We start from the raw sequence: 14517 nt of genomic DNA, 5'->3' as shown, positions 1-14517 counted from the left end.
TTCTTTATAATGTTGCAGGTAACATTTAGTCATTTCCTATAAAAGGAACAGCAAAGTGTATCTTTTCCATTTTCATGATAAAAGCGTTTATCCAACTTCTCCGAATCCCTCGGTGAGGGTTGAGTTCTGAGTGCGCACTTTTCTCCTCTACTTCTCAGAGCACATTTTTGAGTGTGACGTACTGTTTCTCCCCCTTGGCTCTGACGAGCAGCCTTGGGTTGGGGTTATTTATCTCACCGAGTCAAAAACGGTTTTCACGCACTTGTGCCTGGACCCAGTCACATAAAAATGTTAACTGAAAACATTGAAATCTGCTTTTTCAGGACATGCCGGCTCAAGAGTCGTCATCACAGCTGCCTAAACACTTTGACCCCGAGCCCGAGGCCAAGCACGGCACGCTGGATGTAACGTTTGACTACGACCCCCAAGAGCAGAAGCTGCTAGTGACGGTGACGGCTGTGACCGACATCCCCACGCATAATAGGACAGGCGGCAACTCGTGGCAGGTGCACCTGGTCCTGCTGCCCATAAAGAAGCAGCGAGCGAAAACCAGCATCCAGCGAGGCCCCTGCCCCGTCTTCACGGAGACCTTCAAGTTCAACCACGTGGAGTCCGAGATGATTGGGAATTATGCAGTGCGCTTCCGGCTGTACGGCGTACACCGCATGAAGAAGGAGAAGATCGTCGGGGAGAAGATCTTCTACTTAACGAAACTGAACCTTCAAGGGAAGATGTCGCTGCCAGTGACACTGGAGCCATCCCACGACCATTCTGTGAGTATCGAGGTCTCCCTCTGTGGCCGACTGCCTTGGTGCATCACATACGCGGGTTTATCAATCTGTGGTCGACCCAGCTACCTTTTCAGTCTCTTCTGTCTCTTCCCAGTCTCTTCTGGGAAGCCAGCCCTCCCCAGAGGTGAGAGGCTGAGGGAGGGGTGGTGTTCCTCGCCAACCGCAGTGTCCCTCAGGGAGGATGAGTCATGTGCTTTCTTTGATCTGTTACGTCCAGCCAGCGCGGTTCACGTCTGTTCCTTCAATAAATCTTGGTCTGGCAGTCGATTGCAGCGTCATCTGAACTCTTTGCAGAATTTGCTTCCTTTCTAGTGTAAAGCCAGGGAACATACCAAGTGCTCTTGGCCTCAGGCTCCCTGGGGCCCAATGCAGAATACTTGCTCTCCGCAGTATCAGAGGCCAGGCCACACTCAGTACCTTGCAGAGCCACCGAGAGAGCACTTTTCAAGTTTCAGAGAGTGGGGGCCTTCCTGGGGGCTTTGGAGTTGGTCTCAGGCTGTCACCGCTGCAGCCTGAGTCCATCCCTGGCAGGGAGCTGACCCACAAGGCACAGCAGACCCCTCCTGTCCTGCCACAGCTCCCCTCAGCAGTGTATTTCAGTACATCTGCCTATTCTGCTCCCCACTCTGGCCTACACCCCAGTTCTTCTACACAAAAATAAATAAAATAAATCTTTAAAAAAAATAAAGTTTCGGAGACAACCTGGCCTTGCCATCCTTTCCACCCTTTCTATACAGGGAGATGGCAGGGGTTCAGTTTCAGCTTCTCCCTCCCTCTCCTGGCCTCCAGGTTCTGCTGGGAGTCTTTCTTGCCATGTTTTTGGTACATTCCCATCAGCCTTTGCAGATCACAGAGCACCCCCACTGTTTACTCAGACCAGGGACATGCCATGCCATGGAGTTCTTTTGATTATGAGAAAAATCTGTGAGAGGTTGCAAATTTTAATTAGGAATTATATTTATTTCTCTGTTGTAACAGCTAGGAAACATTTTTATAGTAGGGATTTTAGAGTAGATTTGTAATTTTACATAAATAGGGTTTGTTTTAAGTCTTTAAATGTGTGAGTCTGGGTTAGGGCTCATTGAGTGTGTACCAGGTGGCATTTGGTCATATAGGACCCTTGTTCCCAGTGGAGCCCTCCACTCTTCGAGCTAGAGGATTTAAGTGCCTTTGAAAACCAAAAGGCAATAGTAAATAGTCCAACCCCATGGGCTTATAGGAGAAGACTTAGCTATTGTTGGGAAAATCGATAGCTTTTAAATTTCAGAATTACCACTTTGGGTAATGCCTTTTTATTTTGAAATGATATCGGCAGTTTATTAGGTGAGAGAGAAAAAAATGAAAGTGTGAGACAGTATTTGGGGGCAAAAAAACTCTTTTTTATAGACTGGAATACTATTCTGTAGTTCTTAATGTGATTTAAAATTTTCCCACTATTTAGTCTGTGTGGTCGCTGTTTGAAATACATGTTTGAAATACTTTTTTTTTTCATTTTTTTTATTTTAACATTTATCATTTTTTACATTTTTTTAGACAATATTTGCTTCCCCCCACGCCCTCAGATTGAGTCCCCATAGAATCTCCTTCCCCAAGGCACCCATGCATCATCACCACAGTCCCCGGTGCTCCTCCCTCTCACTCTCTCCTTCCTCTTTCCCTACAGAATGTCTCTGGTTTATAATTGTCTGTTTTTGCTTTGTTGTGTTTTGTACTGTTATTATTATTATTATTTTTACACTGATGTATAAGACATCAATATATTGGTTCCCAAAAAACCAATATATTGGTTCCCCTATATTCCTGTTATAAGTGAAACCATCCAATATTTTTCTTTTTCCTTCTGGCTTATTTCACTGAGCATCATTCCTTCTAGCTCCATCCATGTTGCTGCGAATGCTATGAGTTTGTCTTTTTGATTGCTGAATAATATTCCATTGTGTGTATATATATATATATATATATATATATGTGTGTATATATATATATATACATATATATATTTTCTTGATCCTGTCATCTATTTTTGGACATTTGGGTTGTTTCAAGGTTTTACCTATTGTAAATAGTGCTGCAATAAACATAGGTGTACAGGTGCTCTTTTGAATCAGTTTTTGTGTCCTTTGGATAGATTCCTAGGAGTGGAATTGCCGGATTGTATGGTAGCTCCATTTTTAGTAGACTGAGGAACCTCCAGATAGTTTTCCACAATGGTTGGACCAGTTTGCACTCCCACCAGCAGTGTAGGAGAGTTCCTTTTTTGCCGCATCCTCGCCAACATTTGTTGTTGTTTGTTTTTTTGATATGTGCCATTCTTACTGGTATAAGGTGGTATCTCAGTGTGGTTTTGATTTGTATTTCCCTGATTATAAAGGATGTTGAACACTTTTTCATATGCCTGTTGGCCAGTTGCATTTCCTCTTTGGAGAAATGTCTTTTGAGTTCTTCTGCCCATTTCTTGACTGTATTATTTATTTTGTTTTTGTTGAGCCATGTGAGTTCTTTGTATATCATTGTGATATACAATGATATCAGTTGGATGGAGTGCAAAGATTTTTTCCCAATCAGTGGGGTGTCTCTCTGTTTTGGTAAATGTCTCTTTTGCTGTGCGGAAGCTTTTCAGTTTGATGTAATCCCAGGTGTTTGTCTTTGCCTTCACTATCACTGCTTTGGGTGATGAGTCTTTAAAGATGTTTTTGAGATGTATGTCTTGTAGTGTTTTACCTATATTTTCTTCTATATATTTTATGGTTTCAGGTCTTATGTCCAGTTCTTTTATCCATTTTGAGTTGATTTTTGTGCAAGGTGAGAGGTAGTGGTCTAGTTTCATTTTTTTGCATGTGGAGGTCCAGTTTTCCCAGCACCATTTATTGAACAAACTGTCCGTGTTCCATTGCATATTCTTTGCTTCTTTGTCAAAGATTAGTTGTTCATATTTAGTGTGGCTTTATTTCTAGGCTCTCCATTTGGTTCCATTGGTCTGTGTGTCTGTTTTTGTTCCAATACCAAACTGTTTTAATTATTATGGCTTTGTAGTATAGCTTGAAGTTTGGAAGTGAGATACCTCCTTTCTCCTTTGTTTTCATCAGTATTAGCTATTCGTGGTTTTTTGTGGTTCCATATGAATTTCATCGGTATTTGTTCTATTTCTTTGAAGAATGTCATTGGGATTTTTATTGGAATGGCATTGAATCTGTATATTGCTTTTGGGAGGATGGCCATTTTATTTTATTTATTTATTTTTAAAAAGAATTATTTATTTATTTATTTATACAAGCACTGGGTACAGTCAGAAGCGCGGGAGAGTGAGAGAATTCATCAGAGCCAGAGCTGGGAGCAGAGCAGGCAGAAGGACCGAAGTACACTGCTGAGGGGAGCATCGGGTGGCAGGTGAGGTCTGCGCACCATGTGGGACCCTCCTCCAGTGGCCGGGGAGCAGCCGGGGATCGAACCGGTGATGCAGAGGCTGCGGGCAGCTTCGTAACCCAGCACTCAACTGCTACGTCCGCGGGGAGGCCCGGAGGATGGCCAGTTTAATAATGTTGATTCTTCCAATCCATGAGCAGGGGAGGGCCTTCCATTTCTTTGTGTCTTCTTCTTTTAACAGTGTTTTATAATTTTCTTTGTATAGGTCTTTCACCTCTTTTGCTAGGTTTATTCCCAAGTATTTTATTTTTTTTTTGGTTTCAATTATAAAAGGGATTTTTTTTTTTTATTTCTTCTTCCGATTGACTGTGTATAGGAAGGCTACTGATTTTTGTGTGTTGATTTTGTATCCTGCTACTTTACTGAACTGGTTGATTATTTTGAGTAGTTTTTCTGTGGAGTTTTTAGGGTTCTCTATGTATATTATCATATTGTCTGCAAATAGCGATAGTTTTACTGCTTCTTTCCCTATCTGGATTCCTTGTATGTCTTTCTCTTGTCTTATTGCCCTAGCTAGGATCTCCAGTATTATATTGAAGAATAGTGGTGAGGGAGGACAACCTTGTCTTGTTCCTGATCTTAAACGAAAGGCCTTCAGCTTTTCACCATTGAGAATAATGTTGGCAGTGGGTTTGTCGTATACGGCTTTTACCATGTTAAGGATTGTTCATTCTATCCCGAGAATTTCCAGGGCCTTCATCATAAATGGATGTTGGACTTTGTCAAATGTTTTCTCAGCATCTATTGATATGATCATATGGTTTTTGTTTTTCTTTTTGTTGATGTGTTGGATTACACTTACCAATTTTCGTATGTTGAATCATCCTTGTGCCGCTGGGATGAATCCCACTTGATCGTGGTGTACTATCCCTTTGATGCATTCTTGGATTCTGTTGGCAAGGATTTTGTTGAGGATTTTTGCATCAGTGGAAATTGGTCTCTAATTTTCTTTTTTTGTGCTGTCTTTGTTTGGTTTTGGTATTAGTGTAATGTTGGCTTCATAGAACGTATTTGGTAGTATTCCTTCTTTTTCAATTTTTTGAAGAGTTTGTGTAGGATAGGCACTAATTCACTGCTGAACGTTTGGTAGAATTCATTTGTGAAGCCGTCTGGGCCTGGGCTTTTGTTTTTGGGGAGTGCTTTGACTACTGCCTCAATTTCGTTGCTTATAATTGGTCTGTTTAGTTGTTCTATTTCTTCTTTGACCAGCTTTGGATGATTAAATTGTTCTAGGAATTTGTTCATCTCTTCTAGGTTGTTGAATTTGTTTCTATATAAGTGTTCATAGTAATCTCTGATTATTCTTTTGATTTCTACTACGTCTGTTGTGATTTCTCCTCTTTTATTTATAATCCTGTTTATATGAGTTTTCTCCCATTTTTTCTTTGTGAGCCTGGCTAGAGGTTTGTCTATTTTGTTTATTTTTTCAAAAAAACAGCTTTTGGTTTCATTGATCTTTTGGATTTTTTTTTAATTTCCAATTAACTAATTACTGCTTTGATTTTTATTATTTCCTTTTTTCTACTGGCTTTAGGGTTTTTTTTGTTGTTCTTTTTCTAACTCTTTGAGATGTGAAATTAGGTTGTTTCTTTGAGTTCTTTCTTGTTTGTTGATGTGAGCCTGTATTGCTATATATTTTCCTTTTATTACTGCTTTTGCTGCATCCCATACATTCTGGAAAGTGGTGTCTTCTTTGTCATTCAACGCAAAGTATTTTTTAATTTCTTCTTTGATCCTCTCATTAGTCCAGTGGTCTTCCAGTAGTGTGGATTTCAATCTCCATGAAGTGGGAGGGTTCCTTGTTTTCTTTTCATGATTTGTTTCTAGCTTGATGCCTTTATGATCGAAGAAGATAGTTGGAATGATTTTTACCTTCATGTATCTGTTAATGTTTGTCTTGTGGCCCAGTATGTGATCGATTCTGGAGAATGATCCATGTGCGCTTGAAAAAAACGTGTACTCAGATTTTTTTGGGTGCAGTGCCCTATAGATGTTAAGTCCATGAGTTCTATGTCTTTATTTAGGGCTCTAGTGTCTTTGTTTATTTTTTGTCTCATTGATCTGTCCATTGGTGAGAGTGGGGTGTTGAAGTCTCCCACTATATATGTATTTTCTTTAATGTCTGTTTTCAGAGCTGATAATAATTGTCTAATATATTTTGGTGCCCCTTCATTTGGTGAGCATATGTTGATGAGTGTTATATCTTCCTGATGTATTGTCCCCTTGATCATAATGTAGTGTCTGTCTATGTCTCTTTTCACCTTTTTTAATTTGAAGTCTGTTTCATCTGATATAAGTATGGCTGTTCCTGCCTTCTTTTTTGGTCCATTTTGCTTATAGGATTGTTTTCCAACCTTTTACTTTCAGTCTATGTTTATCTTTTGTGGTTAAATATGTTTCCTGGAGACAGCAGAAGGTTGGATTTTGTTTAATCCAGCCTGCTACTCTGTGTCTTTTTATTGATGAGTTTAATCCATTTACATTTAGAGTTAATATTGATAAGCTGGCATCTGTGTTTGCCATTTTATTTGTCTTTTTTGTGATTTTATTACTTGCTTTATTCTGTTCTTCTTGTTCATTCCTCTGTTGGTTTTGGCTTTAGGACTTCTTGTAGAATTTTTTGGAGTGGGGATTTAGTTGTAATGAATTTCTGGAGTTTCTGTTTGTCTGAGAAGGTCCATATTTTTTCTTTGTAGAGGAAGGAGAGCTTTGGAGGGTAAAGTATTCTTGGTTGGCATTTGCTGTCTTGAAGTTTACTGAATATGTTACTCCATTCTCTTCTTGCCCGTAATGTTTCTTCGGAGAAGTCTGAAATTAACCTGATTGGTTTTCCCTTATAAGTTATCTATTTCTTCCCCCTTGCCAGTTTCATTATTTTTTCCTTGTCTTGGACTCTTACAAGCTTTACTATTAGATGTCTTGCTGTAGTTTTCTTTTCATTGTGGTAATTGGGAGTTCTTTTCGCTTCTTGTATGTCTATATTCATCTCCTTTTTCATGCTTGGGAAGTTTTCTTCAATTATCTCTTTGAATAATTTCTCAGTTCCTTTGTCTCTCTCCTCACCTTCTGGAATGCCTATAACTCTTATATTTTCTCTCTTCATGGAGTCTGATAATTGTCTAAGAGTATTCTCATACTGCTTCATTTGCACTTCTCTCTCCTTTTCTCTTTTGGCTCTTTTTATTTCTGTGTCTTTGATAGTACTGATCCGTTCTTCCATTTCATCGATTCTGTTTTCATTGCTTTTCCCAGAGTTCTTTATCTCCTCTAGTAATCTTTTAATCTCCTGTGTTTCTTTTCTCTCCTTTTTAAGGTCTCAATTTCATTCTTCAGTTCAGTGATTATTTGTCTCAAATCATTTTTTTCCTTTTCATTTTCTTTCTGCTTTTTAATCATGATGATTATTAGTTCTCTATCTGATAGGCCGAGAAGTTCTTCCTTGTCATAGTTGAGCTCTGGTGACTGTGTTTCTTTTTGTGGTGTGTCCTCCTGTGGGCTTGCTTGGTTTTTTTCTTCTCCCTGTTGTTTGCTTTCTAATTAGTTCTATGCGTTGGGACATTGTGCCACTGGTGTTGGCGGGCATCTCTTTGGAGTGCTGCTTTAGGGGTGTTGGAAACTGTTTACTAGACTGAGATCAGCACTGGTAGGCCAAAATTCCACCAGGGTGTTGATGCTATGTTGCTGGGCACTATCCCTTACAGTTTCCTCCCTCTGTATTTACTCAGTTCCAACAGGGAATCAGCTAGTTGGTGATTTTGTTCTGGTCACGAGGTGGTGCCAGAGACCCATACTTGCTGACCTGTGCTTTTTCCCAGTGGTTCTCTGAGTAACGGAGCGAGGGTGGAAGGGAGCACCTCAACATAGGGGCTCTTATTCAAGCTGGGTGCTGTGTCTGCCCCGTGTTCACTGGGTGCTGTGCCTGCAGCTGTGTGGATTCCATGCCCTGAGTTCTACACTCTAGGTCTCAGTTCCAGGGCTATCAGATCCAAAACTCTGGCTGTCACCCTGTGCAGTGCCAGTTGCTATGGCGCGTCCCACACCCCAGATCCTGTGCCTGGCTCTCAGTTCCAGAATGGGGTCTTGCTCCATGCCTTATTTCCCTCCTTACCCCCGTTTGCGTGGCCAACCCTCTCTCAGAACCTGAGGGTGTTTTGGGGATCCCTGGCTTCCAACAATCAGGATTTGGCGATTTTTTTTCCTGGTCGCTGGGTGGCACCAGAGATCTTTATTAGTGTCCTTCCAGAACTGTTTTTTTTCCCCCGTGGGTCCGGGGGAATGGAGTGGGAGTGGCGTGGAGTGCCTCAACGGCGTGGGGGTGCTGTGTCTGCCCTGTGCCCCACCATCGTGGGTATCCCACCCCCCGAATTTCATGCCCAGGTCTCAGTTCCAAAGCCCTCAGATCCAGGACATGGGCTGTAGCCCAGTACAGTGTCCGCAGAAATGGCGCCTTTTGCATCTGGCTCCCAAGTCCGGTCTCCTGGTTTCTGATTACTCAGTGAGGGACATTCACCTCAATGAGAGCTACCGCGCTTCTCCCCACAAGCCTAGGTCACAGGCGCGGGGACCTGGGCAGCCACGAGCTGTGAGCCGCTAGCTGTGAGCCATGAGCCTCGATCCGCGTATGATTTTCGAGCGCGCTGATTTTCCGCACAAGCTTACTGGCTGGCCTTGGGCTATTTGTAGGTCTCCGGAAGTCTTTCCTCTCCACTAATGGTGCCTGGAGCCATTAGCTCACCTCCAATTCCTGCATGGTTCTCCACAGTTCCAGTTCACAGGGTGCAGTGCCTGAAATGGTTCCTTTCCACTCACAGTCCTGCTTGATGTGTAGTTTGTTCTTGTTGGCTCTGAAATACATTCTTGTGTAGAAATAACGGACTTAAATGAGAAGAGAATGGCAATATGTCAAAAGTAAGCATTTTGCGTTGCTTTATTTGATCTGTTGCTGATTTCTGTTATTTACTGTTCACTTTGCAAAGGCAGTCAAGCCAGCACAAGGAGGCAGGGGCAAAGTAAACGGCCTCTGAGGCCTGCATCTTGCTCTGACTAGCGCTGTCTTCTCTCCATGGACCTATTCTGCCCTCATGAGCCTGGGACCACTGTCCCATTCTCTTGCTTTCTTTCCTTTCCCAGCTTCTTAAAATCCCACTGCTGGTTTTTGGCTTCTGTGCCCAAAACAACTGCACATACTATGACCATCTCTCTGTTGTGGGTTCCCAGGAACAAGGCACTGGCCAGTGTGGTCCCAGATAAGCTGTGTGTTGGGGATTGCAAGACCAAGCCCTCGGTAGTAACTGCAGGGTGGAGCAGGCAGTGGTGCTTTGCTGGGGTGATTTTATCTCTAACCATAGGACGTGATACTCACGAGGAAGGCTGTACTTGCATAGTTAAATGTCTATTTTGTAGCTTTTGAATCATGACATGGTGGTGGTTTCTTCTGGCAAGGGAGGGTTGTAATCAAGGCTCCAACATTTCCAAATGATGACTAAAATACGTGACTCTTAGTTACAGTTTATTTTCATGGATGTTGGAATAAAAATCGAGATCTGCAGAGATCTGTGTGTAAACTGGGCCAGGCAGCTAGTTTCTCAGGAACAGTGGAGTCAGGAGAGCTGGACAGGAATGGGGCAGAGGCACCAGGGCCTTCTGAGCCGGGCCTCCAAGCCCCAAGGTGAGGTCTGACTGGATGTTCGGATAAAAATAGTCCAAGGCTCCTTGTTGTCAAGTGACAGGAACCTGTGAGGGTTCAAAGCAGAGAATGAAACCAAATAACCCCTCAGTGCTGCACACCCAATGTTCTGGGATCTGCTAACATGCTGGTGGAGAACATAGGTAAGAAAAGAAATGGGGGGCTTGGGGTGTTGCCTGCGCAACTTAGATGATAGGCGGGCATTTAGGGTATGCTCTGGCTCCCCGTGCCTGTCCAGCCACCTCTGGGCTGCGAGTCCCCTGTCATGGCCCCACCTCCTCAGGCAGGGACAGAATCACCCCCATTCTTCCTGGGACCCTGCTGCCCCACTCCAGGAAGCCCGTCAGACTGAGCAGAGAGAGACCCATGCTCACCCCTGTCCTCACAAGTCAGGGTGACCAGCCAGCTCCGCTGTGCTGGATGTCACAGTGAGGACAGCCACAGTGAGGACGGGCTTGGCTCCCAGGTGCAGCCTACAGTGGGGCGCCCTCCCCATCAGTCCTGCGAGGTGGTGGAGGTTAGTCCTTGAGCTGCTCAGCCATCGCAGGTCTCTAGTTTCCCCAGTTCCCCCAAGTTCTGCTGCACGGGCTGGGTTAGCATCCTTTGTCAGATGAGGCCCTGGCTGTGGAGGCTGAAGGAACGACCATGTAGCAGGGGTCATCTCATCGAGACCAGTGTGAGGGTCCTCCCCCACACCCCTTGTCCCTGGGCTGGCCCCAGCCTGGCCCTGGCCTCCATGACGTGCGAGGTTGCCCCGATCACCCTTTGACCCTGGCCCAGAGTCGCCCCTTCTCTTTGCTTGGTTCTGTTTCTTGCCCAGCTTCTTAGATTCACCAAGATTGTTAGATTTGTCTATGATGCTTTATTAATAATGAAATTTCAGGCTTTCTCTCACAAACACAAGACCCGGCCCTTCTGCGCAGACACACTGACTTGGCCTGGTCTGCAGAGTGGCTGGCCGGCCTCGGACCCCAGTCTCTCAGGTCCTAGCCCTGATCTGCTGACCCTGAAGGGGCAGGGAGTGAGTCTTCAGCACTGGCCAGTGGGCGCTGCAGCCCATCACCCTGCACTTAGCCCCCGGAGTGCGTCCGCCACCCCTACACTGTCTAGTTACAGAGATGGGTCCCTGCAGCCTGAGTGTCTGAAGTCCCTCTCGGAAGCAGCCTTTCCTTGTGTTCCTAGATGGAATTCACTTAGTTCGGTGTGTGTGCTATTTCCTGTTTGTGTAACGCAGTTGCTACTTGTCCTGTTGTTCCCCTCGGTGTAGCCCACAGCACCCTAGATCCAGCACCATACCCCTGCACCCCCTGCCCATGCCTCAGCTCCATGGTCTGCTGCCACGTGTTGGCTTTTTCCTGACCCTTTGTTCGGGTTTCCAATGTTCCCCTGGAAGTGACACCATCAGATGTTTTCTCTTTCTTCCTGACTTATTTCGCTGAGCACCACCCCCTCCGGCTCCATCGTGCTGCTGCAGGAGGTGCTGTGCTCCTCTTCAGAGAGGGAGGTCACTGCTGCTTCTCTGTCACTGACACACAGGTCCCCCAAGATCCACAAGTTAACAAGACAACATCTCTCAAACTTGGCTTTCCTGATCGCCATGGCTACTGTGGCATGCTGCCTTGTCCACAGCAGGTGCATCTTATGGACAGAGCCAACACTTCTTACCAAACAGGCATCAAAAGCAAACGCTCCACAAAGTCACGTGTGGTTGTCAACAAGCACATGATGAGAGGCGGTATGTGCAGGCTCTGGTTGCCCCAGCAGCCAGGTGTGGTGAGTCAGGCCTAGGTGAAGCTGCACAGTCATGGCCCATGTCGAGGTGGCTCCTCTAGGGGATAGCAGCCTGTCGGGGACAGAGGGGAGTGACCTCCGCTCACATCACAAATCGAGAGCCTCTCTGGAAGGGGAGACTGCATTAGAGCATGCAAGGAAGCTTTTTGAGAATCGAGTGGGAAAAACTGAAATTTCAATAACTGAAACTGTTTTTTACATCTAGTGTAGGGAACAAATACATCAGCAGCTCTGCTGGAATTTCCCCAGCAGAGCCAGCCAAGTGCTAAAATGGGAAGCTGCCGGGATCAACCTCCATTTCTGCTTAGTGTGCTTTTTCTAGAGTAACCCAGAGAATCAAAGAATAAGCCTGAAGTCCAGAGAGTAGTGTCCTTTCTGCTAAATTCTATCTAATGCAATTAACTTCTCCCAGATACTGGTTTCAGTGGTTTAACTTAAAGTTGAAGGAAGACTTTTATTAGTGGATTGTCAAGGTCACAAAATATTTGTTTTGCAGACTTTGGACCTGTCGTGAGCCAGAAAAAAAAAATAATCTATTCGACGGTGTCATTTTATTCTACTCAGGGCAAACACTAATTGTGGTCATGAATGATCGTGTATAATAAACACGTCACACACGTCCACACCAGCACAGCACAGCAGGTAATTATGGGAAACCTCCCATAGGAAAGAGAAACACTAAGATATACAAACATGAAAGCAAAGTCCCCTCCAGGAGGGGAGGGAAGGAAACTGTGCGCTGACTCTAGCTAGTGTTTTCAGAGTCTTTAGAAGATATTCAGCACATATTTAACAAGAGAGAGCTCTGGAGGGGAATATTCATAGGATGGAGGACTTCTGTGAATTGCCAGTTTGTTTACCAAAGATTCATGTAATGGAAGGACAGTGCAGAGACTGGCAAACTGTGGCTCCTGGGTGGTGACTTGTTTTGTAAATAAAGTTTTATTGGCACCCAGCCATGCCCATTTGTTCACCTTTTATCCATACCTGCTGTTGCACAAAAAGCAGAGAGGAGTTTTGATTGAGATCTTATGGCCCGTGTTGCCCCAACCTTCACTGGCTGGTGCCTGACAGAAAGTAAGAAATGTGAGAAGAATCTCCAGAGGTAGAAGAGTAGGAAAAAAGTAGATGAAAAGAAAAAAGGATTGGAGGCTTAAATGACTGAGGAGCACTTAACATGACTAAGGGGTGATTAATAAAACAGAAGGGAGGAAATTGTATTAAAAATAAAAGAAAAGGGCCTCCTCGGTGGCACAGCAGTTGAGCTCTGGGTTGCGAAGCTGCCCACAGCCTCTGCAGCACCGGTTCAATCGCCAGCCGCTGGGCGAGGGTCGCACATGGCGCGCAGACCTCTTCTGCCGCCTGCTGCTCCCCTCAGCAGTGTACTTCGTCAGTATGCCTGTTCTGCTCCCTGCTCTGGCTCTGGTGAATTCTCTCACCCTCCCGCGCTTCTGACTGTACCCAGTGCTTGTATAAATAATTAATTAATTAAATAATTAAAAGAAAATTTGCCAAAACTAAAAAGCTTGAGGTTCCCCAAAGGACTTGATCAAAGTTTGCCCAGACATGTCATCATGAGCTTTCAGGACACCAGCAGAAAGGACAGGACCCTAAGAAGTCCCAGCTACTTAAAAATGAATGGCAGTCACACTGCATCAGACTTCTCAACAGCTTCAAAACCATGTGGGAAACTGGCTTCCACCTTGCGTCCTGGGCGAGTCATCTCCTGACATCCCTACCAGGCCTATCGTGGGGTCGTGGCACTGGCATCTTCAGATGACAGAAGGTGCTCCTGTGACAGCCAACGGCTACCAACTAAGCTGGGACACCCCCAGTATCCCCAGATCTGTCCAGTTTCCTTCCTGTGCTCAGGTGGAGCCCTGCTTCCTGGGTCCTGAGGGCTGGGTTGTTCGGTCAGGTGCCCCCATCAGGACACACGCAGGGTGGACGCAGCGCAGACCTGGGCAGTGGCTGCAGGCCTGTGAGGAACACATTCCCACCAGCGACGCCTGCCAGGACTTGCCAGCTCCGCGGTGGCCACATGAGCGCTGCAGGGGTCACTTTCTGGCTGGAATCTGCCTCCTGTGCCCTCCTGGTCAGCAGGACAGTCCTCAGGCCAGCCTCATCCTGCATGCCCAGCCTCAGCCCTCGGCTCATCTGTAAGCTCTGCGCTTTCTGACTCAGCCTCTTCTTGAAATGCTGACTCTGCCTGACACAGTCCATGGGGAAGGGTTAAGGGTGGACTGGAGGCCTGAGGTTCTCAGGCTTGAAGTCGTGGCCTCCACATGCTGTCTGGACCCCATCAGTTCTGACTAGGGGCCGAGGCTCGTTAAAATCATTTGCACGTATAGTTTCTGAAAACAGGTGCATTTGGAGAGGTAGAGGAGACGCTGCGTGCACCCGGCTTCCGTGGAGGGGTGGGTGGGCCAGCCGCAGCAACCGCCCAGGTCACACACCAGGTGGGGCTGAGCGGGCTTGGAGCCATGAGCTGCCAGCTGTTCTATGCTGCTGCTCGACCGCTGAAAAGACTGGATTTGACCCACAAGAGGGCCTGGGATGTCGACAGACCCAGCACTCAAGTGTGAACTCACCTCTTCTTGTGTGCCATTTGTTCTTATCAGCTGTAGAAATCCCTCTGCATCCCTACAATGTCAAAATTGTAATTTTTAGGACAAAAACACAATGCAAGATAGTCGCAGAGATGGAAAGTCGACGTGCTTCTGCCGGTCACAGTGCACACCTAGAACAGCCCAGGAGGCGCCACCCGCCTCGGTGCCCCGGGCCCTTTTGTCTTAGACTTTGGTCCTTTGGAATTGTTAAGTATCT

At 45.3% G+C, this 14517-nt stretch overlaps 1 protein-coding gene across 1 annotated transcript in view; it reads left to right on the top strand.

Annotated features, from left to right (window-relative positions):
* The window catches only part of SYT14 (synaptotagmin 14), a 190894-nt gene that overhangs the window by 153252 nt on the left and 23125 nt on the right, over window positions 1–14517 (top strand). Inside the window, exon 6 of the mRNA XM_054689957.1 lies at window positions 324–773. Within this exon, the coding sequence (XP_054545932.1) occupies window positions 324–773 (450 nt within the window). The remainder of the gene's footprint in view (window positions 1–323; window positions 774–14517) is intronic.

Source organism: Talpa occidentalis, unplaced genomic scaffold (genome assembly GCF_014898055.3).
Source record: "Talpa occidentalis isolate TD23 unplaced genomic scaffold, MPIMG_talOcc4v2.1 talOcc4.8, whole genome shotgun sequence".
Lineage (NCBI taxonomy): Eukaryota > Metazoa > Chordata > Mammalia > Eulipotyphla > Talpidae > Talpa > Talpa occidentalis.
The sequence above is the reverse complement of the archived record's forward strand: the minus strand, read 5'-3'. Positions and strand labels throughout refer to the sequence as shown.